General features: G+C 38.8%; 2 protein-coding genes across 13 annotated transcripts in view; one reads left to right on the top strand and one right to left on the bottom strand.

Annotated features, from left to right (window-relative positions):
• Positions 1-13596, bottom strand: part of ASB5 (ankyrin repeat and SOCS box containing 5) — a 34687-nt gene extending 21091 nt beyond the window's left edge. The window contains exons 1-4 of one of the 11 annotated variants that reach the window (XM_072335365.1): positions 12710-12947; positions 11560-11666; positions 5507-5613; positions 3063-3356 (exon numbers count right to left, since the gene is read on the bottom strand). Coding sequence is in view for 7 of the 11 variants with exons in the window: in XM_072335357.1 (XP_072191458.1) it covers positions 3063-3258 (196 nt within the window). In the remaining 4 variants the exon portion in view is untranslated. Of the gene's footprint in view, positions 1-3062; positions 3357-4173; positions 4354-5506; positions 5614-11487; positions 11667-12709; positions 13071-13357 lie in introns of those variants that run through there. The other 10 variants (XM_072335357.1, XM_072335358.1, XM_072335363.1 and 7 more) reach the window with 10 other exon arrangements.
• SPCS3 (signal peptidase complex subunit 3) lies at positions 13004-19595 on the top strand. Of its 2 annotated transcripts, none has more exons than XM_072335370.1 (5): positions 13004-13432; positions 15594-15669; positions 18097-18171; positions 18613-18728; positions 19133-19595. In XM_072335370.1, exons 1-5 carry the CDS (start codon positions 13290-13292, stop codon positions 19263-19265), a joined length of 543 nt encoding a protein of 180 aa, XP_072191471.1. In that variant the 5' UTR covers positions 13004-13289; the 3' UTR covers positions 19266-19595. The 2 variants fall into 2 exon arrangements, with proteins under 2 accessions (XP_072191471.1, XP_072191470.1); XM_072335369.1 differs by having other exon boundaries at positions 13143-13432; positions 15597-15669.
• Positions 19596-21615: the final 2020 nt, after the last annotated feature.

Genomic DNA, 21615 nt, shown 5'->3' with positions numbered 1-21615 from the left:
TATGTTCACTGATTGCACTAATAAAGTCTCAGCTGGAGCACTCAATTTAGCATGGGACATCATACATCAATAAAAATGTCTGTGAACTGTATTTGAACTAGCACAAGTCCAAACAAGGAAACCACAGTAATTCCAGGTCTAGAAAACAAAGCTTAGGAGCACAGACCAAGTTAAATCTTGTCCTCTCTACTCCATAAAAGTATAGAGGTGGAAAGACGCACGCTAATAGTTTTTAAACTGATCCCTTTTCCTATTTGGAGAAAAAATCCGGAATGCTTTAATTACATTGTATATACTTGGTTCACAGAAATAAAGATTTAGGTAGATATTGGGTTAAGTGAGAAGCATTCTACTGATGAGAACAGTAAAAATCAGCACTGGTTGCATAAGGATACTGCAGAAATCACTATTACCGAGTATTTTGGAAACAGGTTAGACAAACATTTGACAGGCAATCCATGTATATTTGGTACTAGAGGATCCAAATTACCTCTCAAGGTGCCTTTTAGCTCTACACAAGTGCTATTCAGACTTGATCTTCATAAACAAAATACATGACTTATAATTAGTGTAGATTTTATACAAACATTTCTGGACTTACCTAATGCTCAGCACTGATCTACTTCTTATATTTTGATGCCACATAAACATTACTGATTAACTATGGGCACTGAGATTTAAAGGATAAATTTAACACAGTAGCCTGGTGACTATCCAAACTAGAGACAAAATATTTATGAATTATCAAGGAAGACAATATAATGTTTCACTACTTCTATCTAGCAACAAGACTACATAGTTCTCAAAGCCTGCACTGATCTATACACCTGCAGTATAATAAAAGGAGTTCCATCAAGTACAACTACACGGTGCACAAAATGTCTGCAGTTACACAAGCTTTGCAAAAAGCGAGGTTTATTTCAGTTCAAGAGCTCAGGTTGGTAAAGCTGCAATAATACCTGTGGCTATTAAGACATTTTCAAAGGATCTTTCCTTCTTCAATACTACAGCATTCTATTGTAGCCAAATCGTTTTAGTAGCAAAAAGTAATTCTGTAGTATTACAAGGAAACTGAACATTCCAGCACTAACAGGATTTTAAGAGTACGTAATCAAGTTAAAACTAGAAAATGAAAACTAACATTTCCTCTAATGGGAGTTAATTTTGAGATACTATAAACTTCAATTAGACAACGATAGGCCATTTTTTTGTTTTGTGGGGAGGTTTCCTGCTGAGGCTTCTCAGTGTGCTTAATAAAAACACGTAACAGGATCATAATTAAGTGGATATTCAATTCTATTATCATTTAATAGAAGTTGTAGCTTAACATAATTTATTGAACATCTTCTAGACATTTGAGAAGGATTTTTGTTACATGGTACTGTACAGCCTCTACTGAGGCATCTCCAAAATGTACTTCACAAACATAAACAAACCCAGTGCCACAGCATGCTGTGAACAGAGGCAGTATCATGACCCCTTCTACAAACACAAACAAAGGTGCAGACTGCAAGATAAGGGAAGACCAAATGCCTTCCAACTTGATGCACTTTATTCTTTTCCCTCTACTTTTCTCTCAGTCCTTCTCCTTCCTTACTCAGATTTTCTGTCAGTCTTCCCAGACTGATTCACCTTACAGTGAGCCTGAAGTTTCTAACAAAAGGTTCTTCCCAATTTCAATCAAAGACTAAGATGTTCCCTCAGAGTGTTTCTGTCAGTGGGACAGATGGTCATTCCTTGCCATCCCACTCTAGTGAATACGTGTACATGCATACACCCACACATCCATCTATACAGTTATTAACACAAAAACACACACGCACAGCAATGGAATAGCTCAGATGTTCTGATTAACATACTCAGATGTAAAAGCCATGAGCCAGAATTTTCTAAATTGTGCAGAGAAGACATAATATAAATCTACCTAAAGTAAACCTGCATCGTAAGGTAATCTCTGCTTTGTCCCAGTAGAATAGAATAGAATAGAATAGAATAGAATAGAATAGAATAGAATAGAATAGAATAGAATAGAATAGAATAGAATAGAATAGAATAGAATTGAATTGAATTGAATTGAATTAAAAGATCTTCAGATCTGTAGCTGTTTTTGGCATATTTCTACTGTTCCCACTTTGCATTTAACTCAGGTTATTTCTTGATTTTATGGTAGTGATGAGTGGTGAATGTGCTAAGAGACAAGACAACCCTTTCTGTTATACCAACTTAAGGTTTCTGTCATCGCAGAACGTAAGGAACCACAAAACACTAGCAAGGCAGCAAGGACCCCATACTGAGAAAAAGTATGTCTCAGTTGTACAGTAGGATAGCATAATCAAGAAAACATTTTTGTGTGTTCTGTGACCCAGAAGAATTCAATGAAAATGGCATTGGCTCAGCAGAGATGAGCTTGTGGAAACAGCAATACACAGCTCTGCCAAAATTCTGCTTGAGCAAACAGGAAAAAGAATTTTACAAGAGCTTTCGACCCAGTAAAATGTGGTGGGTCACACAGACACCCAAAAGCTCAACTTGACAAGCATATAGCTTCCTGATGCCTGCCAAGATGCAAACTCAAAGGAAGCAGAAGGACTATATAATCACAAATAAATCAGAGGAAACCCCTAATCAAGAAATAATTCTCATTAATACATGGATTATTTTCACTGGAGTACTGCAAAATAATAACAGACAAATGTGGGAAATTTCACCCACATATGGATAAGTGGGATCAATTTTTAAAGCAATTAGAAATAAAAAAAGAGTACTACAGTGGAAATATATGTCAGTCAAAAGTACAGTCATCTTAAGTATAGGCCTTTCTTTTAACAAGACACTGACTATAATACTTCAGTATCATTCTGAGCATGTTTTCTTGCAAAAAAATACTACTAATAATAATTTGCTTGTAAAAATCTAACACTGCTGCTTCAGATTTTCGTTAGAAATAACAGAGAACTACAGAAAAATTTGCAGATAAGCAATTGCCTGAAAAAAATAAAAACAAAAACACACAGCAACAAAAAAGCCGAACAGTAGTGATTAGATAGTAAATATAAACATACCTTGTCCTTGAGGAACTCCGTAAAATTCAGCAGCTATCCTTGCTGCTTCCTTACGGTTCCCTTTTACAATGTAGAAATGACTAAGTATAGCAAGGCTGATCTTCACGAAGAGTTTAAAACAAAAAAGTGAAAGTATAGTAAAATAGACATTTGATAGTTGCTGGGCAAAAGGGCGACTTTCTTCTATGACAGTCATTGCTGCACGAAAATCTCTCTCAGTGTTTTGGGTAGGGCTCTCAAATGTGTTGATAAGATCATATGGCTTCAGCCACGCACTCTTGGGAACAACTGGTCCTGAGGAAAGAAAATATCAGCTGGTCATGATGCTTGCTGCTCAAAATATGAGGATTATTTATACTGTACATAGTATTAAGTTCACTACCACTCCTGCTAGCTTGGCAATAGCAAGTGGGTCAGAATATAACAGAGAGAGGTTCCAAGACCCTGGATTGCACTTGTTCCTCTTACAAGGTCTGTTTCATTCCAAATTATGCATTTCTAATTCATTTATTTATCCTATTTATACATGTTTTAAAAGACTGCCAAAAAAAATATTATTTTAAACTACAGTTTCATATTCTAAAACAGTAACTGAGGTAAATAAATCAGTTCTTACTAAAATAAGTTGTCCTGCTTAGTACTTAAGTTGTACTGCTAAGTACAACTGCTCTTTTATGTGTATTTTATATCAGGACAATATCTTTCTTACAAAAACAGAACCACGTCACTAAACATTTGAAATACACTCTAATGAAGAAACAGATTTAAAATAGGCCACCTCTTGTTACTTTGTTCAGGCTGAGTGAAAATAGCCAGTATACATGGCTTTTAGCATTATACAACAATGGCATTCGGAGCAGATGATTGGAATTTAACAGCAATATATTTTTATAAACATGATCACTATACAAGTAAAATTAACCCATAAAGGCATCATATAGCACCGAACATTTTTAACACTTGTGATACACATTTAACTGTGCAGTTTTGTATTATTTTAAACCAATGATGTGATAGGCTTTACTTCTTGGCCAGTTTTAGAGAAGGGAATCAAAGTTCCTCAGATTCTTTAAGAATTAATTAGCTTATTTACCAGAAGCTCATTACTCACAGTTATCAGAAGTTACACACAAATTGTTCCACTAGTGTATAATGAGTAAGTGCTGGTGTCACAGCGTGACACAAACTGAGCAGCCACAGGACAGAGCTAGATTCCCCAGTAAGCTATATCCCTAAAATAAAGGATTGTGGCAGCATAAGTTAGGATCCTGTTCTACTTCCATTACACTTCCTGTTAATTAAAAAAGAAATAGTACATTTACTTATAATTTCAAATATTCTACCCATGGATTCAACTTAAACTAAAACACCCTTTCTCTTCTTCTCTGGATTCTCGTGTTTGATTGTCTAAACAAAACATTTTAGAATGTTGGCAGCTGCCCATGGATATGATCCAAATGTCACTGCATCCAAAGATCCCCCTGACTTTAATGAATAGCATAGCAGATATGATACAAAAACATATTTATAAAGTAAAAGTGGCAAAATAAAAACCCTCTTATCACCTGAATCCAGGAGTGATTTATTATAGTAAGAACTACTATTTTCTGAAAGCTACACTCAAATAAACATTTATAAACGAAGAAAAGAACAATAAAAAAAGAAAGAAAATAAGTTTAGAAGGAAAAAAAATCATAATTTATTAACAGACAGGATCTAAATTGTGCTCATCTTGAGAAAAGCAGACATTCAGTTGTTACTCTTGGCAGGAAAGAACCCACTGCGTAGAAAACAGTAACCACAAAAGGCAATAACAAAGTAGTTTACAGTGTAAAGTGTATTGGTCTGTGAATAAAACATATGTATCAGTTTTCTCCTAAATTTTGTTTATAGACCTTTTCTCATCCAGCTAGAATAGGAACCGCTCTCCTTGTACCATAGTTAGAAGTAGAAGTGAGTACTTAAAATGCCAAATGAAAATCCTTTTTTTATATTTGGCACATTGTTATCTGACACTGAATTGAGGTGTCATGTTTTCCATAAGGATAAATAGGCATTATGTTCTGAGCAAGCACTGCCAATTTCCGTTTTAAGCATTAGCAGAAAGGATATTTCCCTTAATAACATATTCAGCATATGAATTTCATTTGTCTTCCCTGTTTCTCCTTCTTCCATATTTTTCATAATTCCCAAACCACCTGAACTACCTGTTTTTGCAATGCAGAATAAGGAAGAACCAATTCCCACCCTCCCACCCCTCTTTTTGTTTTCAACCTGACTGCTTAGTGTTTAATCTAATAGGTGTTCTTTCTCAGCTGGACTTCTCCCATGTTTTGTTAAATAGCAAAAGAGAAGAGCCTTCCTTTGTAGAGGCAAAAATCCAAATAGCAATTACTATAAATAACAGAGTTAACAGCAGCGTTCAGAGTTAATCATCCACTTACAATACTGTTTTCATGCTTCTTTTAACTGTGGTACATAACTGTGGTAGATAAATCACTCAACAGAAAAATTTCTCAGCCTTTAGGTGTCTTCCCCAGGTTGATTTTTTCTGTAAAGAGCAAAAAAATAATGAGCGTCTTTAGAAAAATAAGGTTATAGATGCATGGAATGTTTATAAGCGATTTCTTAAAAAATTCTCATTGACCTGTAAATCTTCTGCATTTAGACACAGCAAAAAGGAAAAGAAAGAGCACAATTATTATGGCAGTGGTAAATGTTCCAGATTTTGTAATGCATGGCAATGTGAAGCAACTGGAGGCTGATCTGCAGCAGTGCAGAATAGTGATAGCTTTCAAACAGAGATCAATACGCAACATTATAAAAATATGAAAGCACTTAAAACAGCACGGATTCAATCTGGACATTCTGATTTCCTCAATAATTTTGGCATCTGAGAAAGAAATTGCTTTGTGTCTCAATTTGTCACTTCAAAAATGGGTTTAATAGGACCACTCGGTAGTAGTATTCTACAGATGACTTCACTGCTGTAAGCATAACACTCAGGGTATAAACAATAGGTGAATAGCAAAAACTAATTAGGTACATAATTCTTCTTTTAATGCAAAATTTGGATAACATGAATAAAATCAAATACTGAATGATAACTCATTTGATGGTTCCAAAAAGGACAGCGTGTACAATTATTCTAACATTTAAAGGGCTTAGCACACCCCAACAGACAATGCACACAATCAATAAAACCTTTAAAAACACTAAATGTTCTTTTGAGCTGTATCCTTAGTAAGTGACACCTCCCAGCTTAAGCACCAGAAAACAAGCAAGCCACATTTCTCTAATAGCTAGGAGTTCAGAAATTGGAGGGCATGAAACAGCTGCTGGGACCAAACAGGAACTCAAGCCCAGTAGAACAACCCAGACACCACTCTTCTTTGTAAAATACAAAGAGATGGTACAGATGTAGAGCTACTGTTTTGGAGGAAGGAAAAAAAATGGTAGAACACAAACTTTGGTCCAGAGAAGTGTAACATTGTCCCAGATCTAATGTTTTTTCGCTGGTACCTGTTGTCTATCCTTAAAAATTCTACAAATTTATTCAACATATGACAAAGTTGATTCTCCAAACAAAAATCTCAGAGTTGTGTTGCCAATTGAAGCAAATGCAACACTGTAAAAATAAACAAATTGACAGCTTACATCTTTTTTCAGATCTTCTTTTCATCCTCAAATGCCTAAAGGTCAAGTCTATCAAGCATCTACACATATAGTGCAGAGCAACAGAATAACAGAATGACCCGAGTTGGAAGGGACCTCAAGGATCATGTAGTTCCAACCCCCCTGCCTGGCAGAGACACCGAACTTCCACGTTTACTAGATCAGGTTGCCCAGGGCCCCATCCAACCTGGTCTTGAACACCTCCAAGGACGGGGCATCCACAACTTCCCCGGGCAGCCTGTTCCAGGACCTCACCACTCTCCTAGTAAAGAACTTCTCCTTAACATCCAACCTAAATCTTCCCTCTTTCAACTTAAATCCATTTCCCTTTGTCCTGCTATTATCAGCCCTTTCAAAGAGTTTACTCCCCTCCTGATTATAGGTTCCCTTCAGCACTCGGACTTGCTCTGCCCTTACAGTGGGTAGGGATTTACCTCCCTGGTCCTCCACATAGAGGTTTGGGGATGCAGGGCTCAGCGATGTGAGAAAGACTAGAATCCTGGCCGCCAGTGAAGACCAAGGCAACGTTGTATCTGATATCCAAAGTTACACTTTCTTAAGAATTCTACAGTTACAATAGTTTCTGCTAATCTCTTTCTTTTCCAAATAATGCAATGTTTTGTGTTTAGACACCATTCATACTCTCTTAAGACTATGAAGACATCAGTTCATTTAAAAAGCTTTAATGCAACAAGATTTGCCTTCAGTTTTGTTAGATATCCAGTTTCTCTGTATACTTTGCTATAGAACATTACTGTGACAGTTCTTGACTTGCTCAAGAAACTCCAAATCCACGCCTTCAGGTGCGTATTTTTACTCTTCCCACTATATTAAAAATCAGTATTCTGATAGAATTTAAATACTATAAAAATCAAGCTCTTTCAGTACTGAATCACAGGAATGATGCAACTTTGCATCTGTAACATCATGAACATTTTATTTAATCTATTGCTAAATTTTAACTAATTTAAATTGATTTTATTCCAGGGTTTGGTCTTTGGAATATAGTTCCGACATTCAGACATGCAAATCTGGATTTACAGAGGATGGAGTTACTGCTTTAGGATTTAAACATCAATCAATACCTTTTGACATTCCAGATGCTCTTTGCATAATATATATTTAAAACCATAAAAAGTAATTCAGATATTTAAATGACTCTGAAATTCCAGTTTCCTAACTCTCTTAATGCTTTGAAAGAACATACAGAGATTTTGAAGCCGTATCACTTTGTTACACACCCAGTCACAATGGTGATAGATTCCACTTCAACTGTAAGTCTAATATCAAACAATCTCTGCTATCAGCGATGTTATTTTGGACACCACAATATAAGACGAATGTGAAACTATTAGAAACTGTCCAAAGGACAGCTACAAAGATGCTACAGGACCTACAGGGCAAGACACATGAGGGATAGCCAAGGTCCTTTGGCTCGATCAGCCCAAAGAGAAGACAGAGAGGAGGCATCATATGTTAGCCTATGGCTTCTTCATGAGGTGAGCAAAGGGGCAGTTGCTGGTCTCTGCTCTCTGGTGACAGTGACAGGACCCAAGGGAATGGAAAAAAACTCAGAAGGATCAGGTTGAATGTCAGAAAAACCTTCTTCTACGTGATGATAGCATGGAATGAGCTCCTGAGGGCAGTGGGCATGGCCCTGAGCAGCTAGAGTTCAAGGAGCATTTGGACGATGCACTCAGACATAGGGTTTGAATTTTGGGTAGTGCTGTGTGGAGCCAGGGGTTGGATTCCATTATCCTTGTGCGTCTATTCCAACTCAGGATGTTCTGTAATTCTATAATTATCCTATGAGCATGTTTGATCTGCTTAATCACTTCATCTACTCACTGACAGTAAAGCTGATTACCTACACTACAGAAGTGAAGAGTGTATAACTGACCTGTATACAAATAAATTCAATCTGAATTCTGCTAAGAAATGTTTCACATTTATCCTACTATATTTATTTCAGTCCACTTGGACAAGTGAATTACTAAGAGCACTACAGCAGAAGATTCCAATGGAAGTCACGTATCTACTCAGAGACATTACTAAAACCAGAAACACGTCAGACAGCAGACACACACAGACTGTTGACAGATAAAAGTCTTGCCCCATAGAAATTCTAAAAGTTAGCACATCCAGCTGCTCATTTCATTCCTCCACTCTTAAGTTCTTGCCATTCTCTCTCCCTTCCTGGAAATTAACAGGAAGGAATGTATATTGGCATTTAGCCACTTCAGTTCAAAATCTGGCAATTTAATTTTAACTTCTCAATAAACTAACCCACTGGACATTACACTGAAAAGCACCTGCACACCTTATCACCCATTCTGCTACAGAGATAGCAACCTCCAGTTGAAGAGTAGCAGACAATAATGTCAAAACTCATGTACAAACTCTCTATTAACAAAGAAGTTTAGCTGTAATTTTTGACAGCTCGATTTAGAGATATAGCTGTATTAATTAATCTTTGAAGAGTCCCCCAAAAATGTCTATATACCTTCACAGCTCGCTTCTTCCACAACTAATTCACCTTCTTTCAGAGGGCTGTAGTACTACAGCTGATATACTATAATATACTTTAGATATTTGAACTACCTTGACAGAACTAACTTCGCTGTTTCTCTAGTAGACAGCTCAGTAATCTGAGCTATCTACTAGAATACAGAATCTATTCACATAATCTAGTCCGGTGTTTTGCAGTTTTTACAGTCAGTCTTCTCTGCAATAACAGCACAATCTCATATTAAATAGCCATCTCTATTTAAAAATAAATAAACAAGTCAGCAACATTCAAATTCCAGAAGACCCGTGATGTGAAGACTTGTTTTTCATCACAAATAAGAGTTAGTATATGCCTGAAAAATAGAACCATTGGAAATTTTGCTTCAGAGGACAGCTTTCAAATGATCATATTTGCACCTGTAACTAATGCCTCTCCACTATTTTGTAACCTATACAAACCTCAGCTGTACGAATTCATATTCCCCAGAGTTAATAAACTATTTCAGATCTACAGAAAATCGATATTCATTTATTTATGTGCAAGGGCTTCAAATCATGTTGTCAAGATAACAAGGATTTGATTATTCAAAAGTCAAAAAACCTGATTGAAATAATCTATCTGAGCTGTGAATGTTTCTTGTCACCAATCTGAAATCCCTTCATAATTACTAATTTTTATTCTACATTATGGCCTGTCATTTAATTTTGCTTTAACCTTTTAACTGATTCTCTCTTATAAATATCTTCTAAAAGGAGTGAAATCATCTCTTTCTTTTATCTTTATACTCTCTTTCTTCATTTTTAATTTATTATTATTATAATTATAATATTAGGCCAGGATTTATTCTAGACCAAGTAGAAGTGGCTTAGTTTATCTCCTTTTTGTGTAAAGCATATTTATGGTGCCTATGAATGGTCTTAATATAATGAAACTGCTAAAGCAATTTAATGACTTGGAAACACTGAGAGTGAAAAGATCATACAGCAAGCAGATATCCAGGAGTCACTACACCCTGACACTCATGGCTAGTGATAATATCAGAAAGGTTTTCCCACCCACTAAAATTGGTATCAGTTAAATGATATCATCATGGCAGAGCTGGCAAAACATTCTTTTCCACAGGCTGAGGCATGACAGTCTCTGCTTGGTGCTTTTACAAGAGATGTAGAAGCACTTTGTGATGAAGAACTTGTGAATGACTTAGAGAATGAGGTAAAAGTAAAGTGAGGTGGATCAGTAGCACACATGCTTGACATCACAGAATGCAAAGCACAGTGCACAGAGAAAGCTTCAGCTAAACCACGGGTGCATGACAGAACTCCGACTTACGTGGCTTTTTATGTCACAGAATGGGTGATAGCAGGTCTGCTAAGAGCCATAAATGGGTGCCAAAACAAACAGCTGGTTTTGGAGCTCAGACTAACTGGTCCAATATCCAATACAACATACTTATGCAGTTCAACGAAACAATGTTCAATAAAACATCAAGTTCATTCATTTTGAGTTCCCTGACATTTTATTGCTGAAGCATAAGGAGCAGGAATATAGATGCAAGTGAAAGTTTATGTTCAGCTATCACAGTATTCTCCATAATTTTTAGGTCCATCATGGAAAAAAAAAAAAATGGATGTGGAAAGAAGGTTAGAAACAAAAACTCTTTGAAGAAGTCCAGAACCACGAGTACTTTTGGCCATGGTCTGTCCACACCGGCTGTAAAACTGACCAGGTCAGAACAAGTGCAAACTGAAAGGGGGGTGTTGCAACAGTGACAAAAATGACCCAACCAGCTCGTGGCCACATTTACTGTAATATTTGACAAAGTGTATTTTAATTTTCATCTGCATATCCAGTTGCCTCTGTGTGTTCCTGTTGCCTATTGAAGAGCTAACGCTTCAAGAATCAATAGGAAACAAATTCAATAAAGGATTTAGAAATTTATGGTGAAATTTAGGAATCATATGCATAGCCTTAAACAAAAATAAGTTACCTATAAAGCCTTCATTTAACTACTTAGGCATCAAAGATGCCATAGGCACTTAAGCTTTCATCCGTATGAGCGATTAGAAACTTAAAGACTGAAAAATCGGAAGGTTTTACTGCTGAAGCAAAGTGAGCTCTCCCTCTTCACCTGGAGTTTGCAAAGCATACACCCAAAATTCAGTCACTGTGAAAGATCTATCTAAGCATACCCAAAGCACAGTGCATTCCAACCAACTTTACTTCAGCAGAAAAAGTACTCACAGCAATCTTTGCTGACGCTCAGTGGCAACACTTGCCACATTGTTTATACAGATACTTAAAGGAACAACTCACAAAGCTGAGCATCAAAGTAGAACATCTTATCCAAAGTTCAAAGCTGTTTTCTCTCAGAAGACCACCATCAGCATGAGCTGCTCACTGGGATCAGTCCTGCTGAAGTGCTGATACCACACAAAAGGAGCATATGATTAGTACATCAGAGAGCAAATACTGCCACTTTTAAGTGACATTTAATTAAAGGTTCTCTCTCTTAAAATACATTCACAACTACATGAGTAACAGCCGTATTTACTCATTTCTCTTAAGAACACAGAGCTAACATGAGGCTGACGAGACCTTTTGATTTCAACTTTCTACATGTACTCAACTACTGCTTTGTAAATGTTACTATTTTACTCCTAAAATTTCTGCCCCAGATACCTATGTTGAAGTGAAGTTCTCTAATATCTGATGAAAAGAACTCTAAACAGCAACTCTAAGAACTACAGATACAAGAAAACAATACTGTTATTATTTGGAACTATCTTTTCCATTCTAGCAGAGGTTTTGTTACTTCTGGAATGTTTAATTTCCCCAGTTTGCAGCAAGTTTCCTTTTTACTGCTAAGCCTTCAAATATTTTGGTGGAAAATATCCACTTTCCAGTAACAGTTATCCAAGGTTTCAGTAATATTCAGTTCTAAACCATAAATCATAAAACCTCTATCTCCTGACTACTGATGCTTTGAATAGCAAATCAAAACATCAAACCAGCTGATACACGCCTTTACACAAGAAAGCCTGAGCACCATATTTCTGGAATTATTATTATCACAATGCAAACCACCAGCTTCTGTGCCAACCCCTTGCATTCATCTTGCTGGAATAGTAATGTTGGGAAGTTAAATATAACTGAACCACTGCTGACACCTGTTGTCCACCCTGAGGAATTGGTATTAATCAGCATACATAATACAGTTAAACACACAAATACCACTGTACAGACTCTATAAAAACAAAAGCATTTATCACTCAGGCTTATTGTATAATGCTTTAGAAGGAAATTGAGAGGAAACGATACACACTGTCCCTCTCCTGCGACTCACAACGCCGCAGGTCCATGGGGCAGCAACGTGCCCTGAGGAGGGGTCTGCAATTATGGCGAATGAACCACCACACCGCATAAACCCCATCGCGCTGGCACCAACCCGCGGTGGAACACCAACCTACACACTAGGCCAGAGGACGCTTTGTGCTGCAAACGGTGTGTGATCACGGAGTGCGTTGGTAAGGAAAAGCATTGTAATGACATGATGACCTACAAAGCCCTCCTCGGGCACCGCCTCCATCACACGCAGCTCAAGAAGAGGCAGGCGACCGCGCCTGAGCGCCGCCGTCCCTCTCGAGCTGGGCAGCCGAGCTGTCAGGCCGTCCCCTCAACACAGAAAACAGACGCACAAAACCCCACCCACCGCCACGCCGAGCGGGCGGGCCTTTCCTGCCGGCATCCTTTCCTCCGGCACACGGCGCTGTCCGAGAGGCGGAGCCGGGCCCTACGCCAACCCGCCGCCGGCGCCCGAGGGAAGCGCGGCGGCCCCGCGCGCAGGCGCAGTGCAGGCGCAGGGCGTGCTCTCGGTGGGGCCGCGCCTCTCCCTGCCGGCCGCGCGCCCCTTCCTCCGCGGCCCAAGGACCGGCGCCGCCGCTGCCCGCCTCTGCCGCGGCCCAGGACCGGCGGAGCCGCTCCCCTACCCCGCCCCGAGCGGCTGCAGCCCGGGAGCCCGCACGGCGGGCCGAGCGGGGGGGGAGATGAACACGGTGCTGTCCCGGGCCAACTCGCTCTTCGCCTTCTCGCTGAGCGTGATGGCGGCGCTCACCTTCGGCTGCTTCATCACCACCGCCTTCAAGGAGCGCAGCGTGCCCGTCAGCATCGCCGTGTCCCGGGTCACGCTGTGAGTAGGGGTCGGGAGACGGGGCGGGCCGGGTAACGCCCTGCACCGGGACCCCTGCGGGCGGGCCCTTCCGCTTCACTCCTCCCCGTTAATCCCCCGTTTTCCGCCCGGCGGCCGAAGCGGCCGCGGCCACGGGGGGCTCCGCTTCCCCCGGCGGGGCCAATGAGGGAGCCCCACGACGGCGCTTCGTCGCCTCCCGCCCCGCCGGGCGGGGTTCCGGGAGGGCCGGCGGCCGGGGCGTGTCCCACAGCGGCGGGCGGCTGTGCCGCAGAGCGACGGCGGCTCGGCCGGGCGGTCGGTGCGCGCTCGGAGGCTCCTTGTCTTGAGGCTGCCCGAGGGCAGGTGGGATGAGGCCCTGGCAGCGTGGTCGGGTGGGTGTCGGCCAGCTTGGGGGGCGTCACGGTCTTTTCCGCCTCAAGCCGAACTGGATCTGATTAAAATGGAAACGCGTTCTCTTTAGACTGGCTTGGGTATTTTGTCTTCCTGTGAGCCATGTAGAAATCCCCGTGCCCACCGGACACAGCGTGCTGGTGTAACCTTTTTTGGAGAGTTTTGGCTTTTTATCTTCTTGAAGGCTTTGTCACAGGAAGCTTGCATCGAGTTCACTGTGCCCAACATGGAGGGCTGCGGTTCCACCAGCAGCCAAGTGCCTACCACGGAGATCTCAAGGCCCTGACTCCTGTTCCTGGTGGCGTGGTACTTTGCCAATGTTGCACCTGAGAATAGGAATCACTGCATACTGTTCTGATCTGCTTCAACTTCCCTTTGAGTCAAAAAATGTTTTGTTTTGGTTTTTTTCTTCTTTTTTTTTTTTTTAATTTTTTATGGGTTTTTTGTTTGTTTTTCTCCTTACTGAGCTTGTTTTGGGCCTGGTCAGTGAGTTAAAGCAGCTCTCGGAGCTGCAGAGCCACCCCAAGGCATGTGGATGGTTGGCAGCAGCTTTTGGAAGGTGAAATGATCCCAAATAGAGTGGGAGCTCTGCCTGACCTAGATGAAATGTGTGCTGCCCGTCCCTTCACTGATGCATGAATCTGTTATGAATGAAAGAAGAGGCATTGTACCTGAGCTGTTTCTGGTGAACCTCTAATAAGTTCCTCAGGCCCCCAGCTTAAGGCCCATTACCTCAGTTATTTGGAAGTTATTTATTCCTTTGCATAGGAATAGGAATTCTTAACAAGTATGAAACAGCTAAGTTTGGCTGATGGCTTTTCTTAATTACTGTATCCAAGAGTGTGTTTTTTACTGGTTGATACTTTTTTTTTTTTTTCCTCTGAGATTAATTTCATATAAATTAAATTCAGTACATTTTAACCAACTAATTTTAATAGCAGAATAAATGTAACTAGTAAGGTTCCTAATTCCCAGGGTCCTTGTTACACGAGGAATTAAGGTTCATGGTTCATTGCCATCTTGCTTTCTGCTGCAACGTAAACTTGTAGCAGTAAGTTTGATAGGCTGGTAAGTTTTAACAATATACATGTAAATATACCTGTGTTATTTTCCAGTGTCTATCTTTTTAACCCAGTTTACTATGGCAATAAGTCAGATAATTTCTCAAAAAGTGGATTTGTAGCAAAGTTTTCTAACACTTGTGTTTAATTTTCACTATGTTAAAGGAAGTGTTTTCCTCCTACTGCTTCTTAATGGCTGAACATGCCAAGGAGAAACTCTCTAACTTGTTTAAACTGCAAAATTAATGACAGTTAATCAGAATGGTTGGAGTGTTTTGTATGAGACTAAGAACTAGAGGCTTTCTAGTGTAGTCAATAAATATTGTTTAAAATGATTGCCTGCTATAGAGCCAGCCTTCCAGTCAGCTTCCCATATTTGGGGATGGGGATAGGTAACACACGCTTTGCTAAAATGGAATGTAATATTGTTTAGGTGTGGAGGACTGCAAGTTCTTGTTAACTGGAAAATAATTACGGGCTTTTTGTGTAATTTATATAAACTCCTGTGTGGGTAAAACCCATCGTTTAAAACTGGGGCTCTAAACCTTCTGGAAGGTGGGCTTTATTGCATAATGTGGTTATGTTTTAGCCAAATGCTTTTGTAAGGAAGTACGGGGAACACATGGGGAAAGTATGCAGCAAGAATAATAATGTGTAAAGTGTGTGAGAGAAATAAAGAGGAGATAATCTTGTGTTCTGTTTTATCTTAGAAGAAATGTAGAAGATTTCACTGGACCTAGAGAAAGAAGCGATCTGGCTTTCGTCACGTTTGACATTACTGCAGATATCCTTAATGGGGGGAAAGAAATGGTTTGGGAACATTTTGAAAAAGGATATTGATGTTTATTTTTGTTACTTTATCATCTTGATGTTTGGGACTTGAAGAAGGACAGAAATTTGTCTTAATCTGAGTTTAAAGCAGTGGGAAATAGTATTTTGAATATCTAGGGCATGAAAATATAACCTGGAATAGTTGTGCTGTAAATGCCATTACAGTATCAGTATTAAGTGAAGGTGGTATTTGTGTTTTGAGGTGTGAACTAGTTGCAGGGTTATATAATGCAGTGTTTAGTCTGCCATACTGAATCTAGGAACTCTGATGTAACTTTGAAGCTTATTCTATGGTGAGATTTTCAGAATTCCAGCTGCATAATAGTTGTATGCAAGTGTCTGTCCTTTAAAAAGAAGTGGCATTTGCTTACTTTCATACATGTTAAACTATCAAATCTCTTAACATGCAGCACCTCTCAATTCATTGGGAAGCACATGGGGTGCAAAATCTGTTGCATTTATTTTTGACCTCTTGCTTATTGCTGGTAACTTTGTCAATGAAAGGAAATCGTTCTTGAAATTAAGATACAAAAATCCCATTATTTTCCCTTGCTGAAATCAGTACCAAATATAAGGCAGCATGTTTTAGCTCAAGTGATTACACAGAGCTTTGCTTTGCAACTGGGTTGAAATTCCTGTGATTTTTTTTTTTTCCCTGTCAGCTGTTTGTCACTGTGTTAGACAAGACACACATTTCCCCTGCGCTTCAGAGGAGATTGATACACTGAGTTAAGCAAATCGAATAGAGTTCTTGAGTGGATGTAAAAGCTGGATAAACAGGTGAACTGGATTTTTGCCTGCGTTTCTTACAAAGGAGCGAAAAGGTTCTGTTTTATCAACTGAAAGCAGGAGAAGTAAACTCCTTTGTCTACTTTGTACATCTGAAATGTTCATACTTATTAAAACCAGAATCTAAAATGCTTCTGAAGTAGATTAATTGAATTGCATATGGGGAAGGGGCAGGGCAGGACCTCTGCAGGTGTTCTCATACAGTGTCTGCAGTATGTGGGTATTAAAGACTCCATGTTCTATTAACATTTTTATTATTATTATTTTTAATACTAGCAGAGGTTTTAAATTTACTTAAGAAAATCTTGACTTAATCTTTGATGCTTGACTTAAACAAGACTTAAACAAATCTCGCAGTGTGTAGAGTTGTAAAATGTAACTTTCTTACATAGGTTTCTTTGGGTAAAATCTGTCAAAAGATACCAATGCACTGGCTCCCAACTAATGGATGTGAATTGTTAGTCCCAATGTAAATTAAATACACTGACTGTTAGAAGATGAGAACTCCCCTCTCCTTCCCCTAGATTCCAAAGCTGTCTTGGTTGTACTTAGTCAGTGGCTGGCTTTAGGAATTGCTCTGGAAATCTTTTCTTGTGGGGTTTCTTAACTTTATGGTTTTGAGTTAGCTGGAGCTGTTTTACCTGACTACTTTAGTCACCTGTTCTTGTAATAACAGATGTGATTATTTAATTCTCTCCTTCCTTTGCTTTTGAACTTGTCTTAAAAATGTGATTCAGACTTGGGATGAGTGGGACAAGATAGATTCTCCGATCAGCATCAAAATCTGTTCTCATTCGTGTTTCAAGGTAGAGAAGAATAGAATAAAAGGATGACATTCTTGTAGGCTGGAGGAATAGAACATCACCTTAATCTTTATTGTTATTAAAGAGGTATTTTCCTTAGCAATCACAGTGCGTTTCATTGCTAAATGAACAGCAAAGGTTTAAAATATCAGCTTTATTATACTGATTGTCTCAAATGGTGCTTATCGGTATTTTACCATTGATTAGAAGTTATGGACAGAGTTCTGTAAGTTGAATAAGCTGATGTTCTTTGTAGAGAGTAGATAATTAAATTTGATATTTCCAGGTGTCTGTTCCAGTATGATAGAATTTTAGTCTACTGACTTGTCTAATGTGGATATTATAGACTCTTTGAACTCTCTGCACTCGTAAGTTTTGTATTCTGTACTGATTATTTCTGTTATATCCTCATCCACATTTGGATGCTAGTGTTCTTTGATGTGTAAATGATAGTTATAAAGGGTTGCTGAAGAATTCTGTATTGCTTTACGTTTAAGATTTGATAATAGACTGACTAGCAATGGACCACAGTTACTGACTTGCAGTGTCAAATATAGAACTCCTAAATCATTAGATAAAATAGCTTTTTTTTTTTTTTATCTGACTTATGAAATCTGTGGCTCAAAAGTGATTGAAGAATATGCTGGAACTTTTGAAAAAAACCTGATTTGTAAGTAAAATAAGGTATATTGAAATGTAGGAACTTAATGTAATCATCATAGTTTGGATAGATCTAGTGAAAATAAAATGAACTCGCAATGTGATAAACCTTTCCTTAACGTACGTACATTTGCAGAGTATATTTGACTGGAATGTTAAACAATTGTTTCTATATTTGTCTGCAGAATATTCAACAAAAAACAATGTGAGTATGAAAGAGACAGCTGAAGTAATTACCCATTTTATACTGCATTGATTTTTTTTTTTAACGCTTTGATATTCTGCTGGGAAGAGCTAAGGCATGAGAGTTTCCTACTGGCTTGGACCATTTTCACTGGCTTTAATGGTTATTTTCTTGACAGTTTAACTGCATGTTGGGAAGCCTTTTGACTTGATATGTGCCTTGTAGACAGAAAGAAAAGTAACGCATACCTTACAATTGAATTAATTTCACCTGTTTGTGCTGTCTTACGTACCCCAACTTTCTGCAATCAATTTCTGTTACAGATGGGATGTAGTGGCCTTTGGTTTGGCCATGTTTCGTGGGTTTTCTGGTCACTGATTGCATTACTAATAGCTTTGCTGATATCATAAAGATATAGTGAAGGAACTGATCTTGCTAATTTAATTATAATTGTATTTTTAGGCTTTGAACCAAGTGGTCCTTTGGGACAAAATCATTTTGAGAGGAGATAATCCAAGGCTGTTCTTAAAAGACATGAAGTCCAAGTACTTTTTCTTTGATGATGGAAATGGTCTCAAGTAAGTAAATCACTTGTGTTGTTTTATTTTTAATCCTGACATCTTGATTTACTTGCATACTTCTCATTTTACATGTGTCTGTGTTGCTATGATAAGCTATGTATATTCCATCAGTATTGAGTCTTTGTACGTGTATCCCAAGGTCATGCTTCTGACATCCTTGCTCTATCAAATTGGTTCTGTGCTGCACCCAACTCCAAAAGAGTATAATAATTAAAAAGTACATAAATTCTGAAGTGTAAAACAGGGAATATTTCATGAAATTATTACATAAAACTTAAAATCTTTTTTTTTTTTCTTCTTCTGGATCGTGAAAATTAATCCTGCATTATTTTATGTTAGTATTTGTGAGGTAAGTTGCTTAATTTCAGTACTTATGCTGTTCTTCTTTCATGTTTTTGCAGGGGAAACAGGAATGTCACTTTGACGCTCTCTTGGAATGTTGTACCAAATGCCGGCCTTCTACCTCTTGTGACAGGATCAGGACATATGTCTGTACCTTTCCCAGATACCTACGAAACAACAAAAAGTTATTAAATTATAATACTGAAGCAACATATTTTTATACTTGTATATTGTGAATAAATTTTATCGCGGTTTCTTCACGCATCCCACACAACCCTCCTGTGAAAGGTACTTAATTTCCTCAGGTTCAACATCATGAAAAAAGGAAAAGATTCAATTTTTTTTAAATAAAACATTGAAACTGAAACCTTAAGGAAAGGTAAATTGTGGAGTTTTTTGGTGTCGGGGGTGGGAGGGGGGGGAAACAGTTTTTTGTGTTGTGTTTATTTTTCCATTCATTTTCTTTTCTTGGCCATCTGGGTATAGATCTGCCTTTCTTTTAAATAAACATTTTTACACCAGAAACTGGTCTTACTCTGGTGGTGGTGTTTTTTTTAAGGTAGTCATCACTGTAGTCATCCCACAGATCTCCTTTTGAGTGTCTCTGATACGTGGCATATCTGCAATTCTGTATTTAAAAGCATTGTAATAATTACTTGTAATACAGATAATGCACCTAATTAGAATAGTGCAAAGAAATTGTTCAGTGTTTTGAGTTTAAGTCTGGGAGGGAAGTAGAAGCTTTCATTAAAAATGACCGTTTTATTTATTTTCTTTTGCTATCTGCTCAACAAAGGAAACAGTCCCTGGTTTCAGAGGGGCCTGGAGCAACTATAGCACTGAGGTACCCTTCATCACAAGGAATGAGACAGGTGTTCTGCATAACAGCCTGTGAGAACACCTAAGAAATATGATCTCCAATAGGAACAGCGTGTGTCTGTAAGTTTTCCTGATCTTACATAACCAGGAAAGTGAGCAGCAGTTTCAGCACCTCTGTCAGAACTGTTGCAGTTACACATTCTGCTCTTCCCTTTTTCAGCTACAGGCGCAAATGATTGTAGCTGCAAAAACTGAAAGGGAAAAAAAAAACAACAAAACAGTGTTGGGATTATCTCTTGGCAGTAAGAGTGCTTTATGCCACTTGTAGGGGAGCTGTTAGGACATGGCTTGAGCTGGTGATTGAGCACCTGCTGAAGGGCTGTTGCTGGCTTAGGGAGAACAGGCAAATTGTTTGCACCTGTGCTTCACAGGTGACCAGAAGGGGTGGACCCAATGCAGAGCCACCCTAGGCTCATATTAGAACCAGCCACAGAAGGCGAGAGCATCTCTTGGATGTAGGCTGTTGTGTGAGAAGGAATGCAGTGTAGCCAGAAGGCCTCTTCATCAGTTGGGTGAGTTCAGCTCTTCTTTTTATATAAAACTGTTGGCCTACTGGGGAATACTTTGCTTGGTATTGCCAAGAATCTGTCAGAAACAGTTTTGTTTCTTTGTGTGCAGAACACCAATCTTGGGAGTGCATTGGGAGTTCTCAAAAAGAGCAAGCAGAGACTGAGTTGGAGGACTTCTTTACTCTTTTTTTGTTTGTTTGTTTTTGTTTTTTTTTGTACTGGAAGTAGCACATTTTTTATTTGTCCCCTGCACGTTCATGTGAGTTTCACGTAATCAGCACTCTGCAGCGTGTCCTATTTTTTTCCATGCTTTGATAGGAAATCAAAGTAGGTGCCTTAGGGGCATGAAGAAGAAACCAATGTTCCTGCATTTATACTCAAGTTCTTAGAGGGAGGAAATTGGGTTTATCTTGAGGGAAAGTCAGCCTTGATGAGCACTTAAATGGTGCTGTAATTAGTTCTCAGCTGCAGAGGAGCACCATCCTCTGTTCTCTTCTTTATCCAGGCAGGTAAATTTGTTGGCTGGTGCCTTAAAAATCCTTCAAAAAGTAAAATTACTGCTGTAGTTACTGGTGGGGGAAAAAAGACCCCTCTTGCTGGGAAACAAATGGCTTGTAGCTCATCTTGTCTCAATGCATCTTATAAAAATCAGTGTTGCTAGCAGCTGGTTGTTCTCTTATATGTGTCACTAACTAATGCTGTTTTTGTTTTGTGGTGTGTACAGAAGATGTGTTCTTTAGCAATTGATTCACTTCATGGGAAGGGGCCTGAAAACATTTCATAGGACATCTGAACTAAAAACACTTCTGATGCATTTCAGATAGCAGTTTATTGAGGTACAGGAGATGGGAGTCCTTGTTGAAGGATAGAAAGAAAGAAAGCATCCTTAAAGCAGCTTGAGTTTCCACTTACCAATCAGAGCACGCAATACAAAATGGAAAGTAATACAAGCATGAAACAAAAGTAACGGTTGAAAATTTCTATTTAAACTTCTACTCTCCTGCATATTCAGCCTTACTGTATGAATTAGCACAAGAGATACTGAACGTAAAAGGTCATGTAGAATATGAATTACTGTTCCTTCTTTACTTATTATAAGCTCCTCCTGAACTATTAAACTGAAGCTGGTAGTTATATTACGGGAGATTCCTGTG

Source organism: Excalfactoria chinensis, chromosome 4 (assembly GCF_039878825.1).
Source record: "Excalfactoria chinensis isolate bCotChi1 chromosome 4, bCotChi1.hap2, whole genome shotgun sequence".
In the NCBI taxonomy this organism is placed as follows: Eukaryota; Metazoa; Chordata; class Aves; order Galliformes; family Phasianidae; genus Excalfactoria; species Excalfactoria chinensis.
The sequence above is the reverse complement of the archived record's forward strand: the minus strand, read 5'-3'. Positions and strand labels throughout refer to the sequence as shown.

Excerpts from the sequence above, each read along its gene's own strand:
- SPCS3 (XM_072335370.1), top strand. The coding sequence starts at position 13,290 with ATGAACACGGTGCTGTCCCGGGCCAACTCGCTCTTCGCCTTCTCGCTG. Across the intron at positions 13,433-15,593 it reads GCCGTGTCCCGGGTCACGCT|AAGAAATGTAGAAGATTTCA; the intron begins GTGAGTAGGGGT and ends GTTTTATCTTAG. Across the intron at positions 15,670-18,096 it reads CGTTTGACATTACTGCAGAT|TTGCAGAGTATATTTGACTG; the intron begins ATCCTTAATGGG and ends ACGTACGTACAT.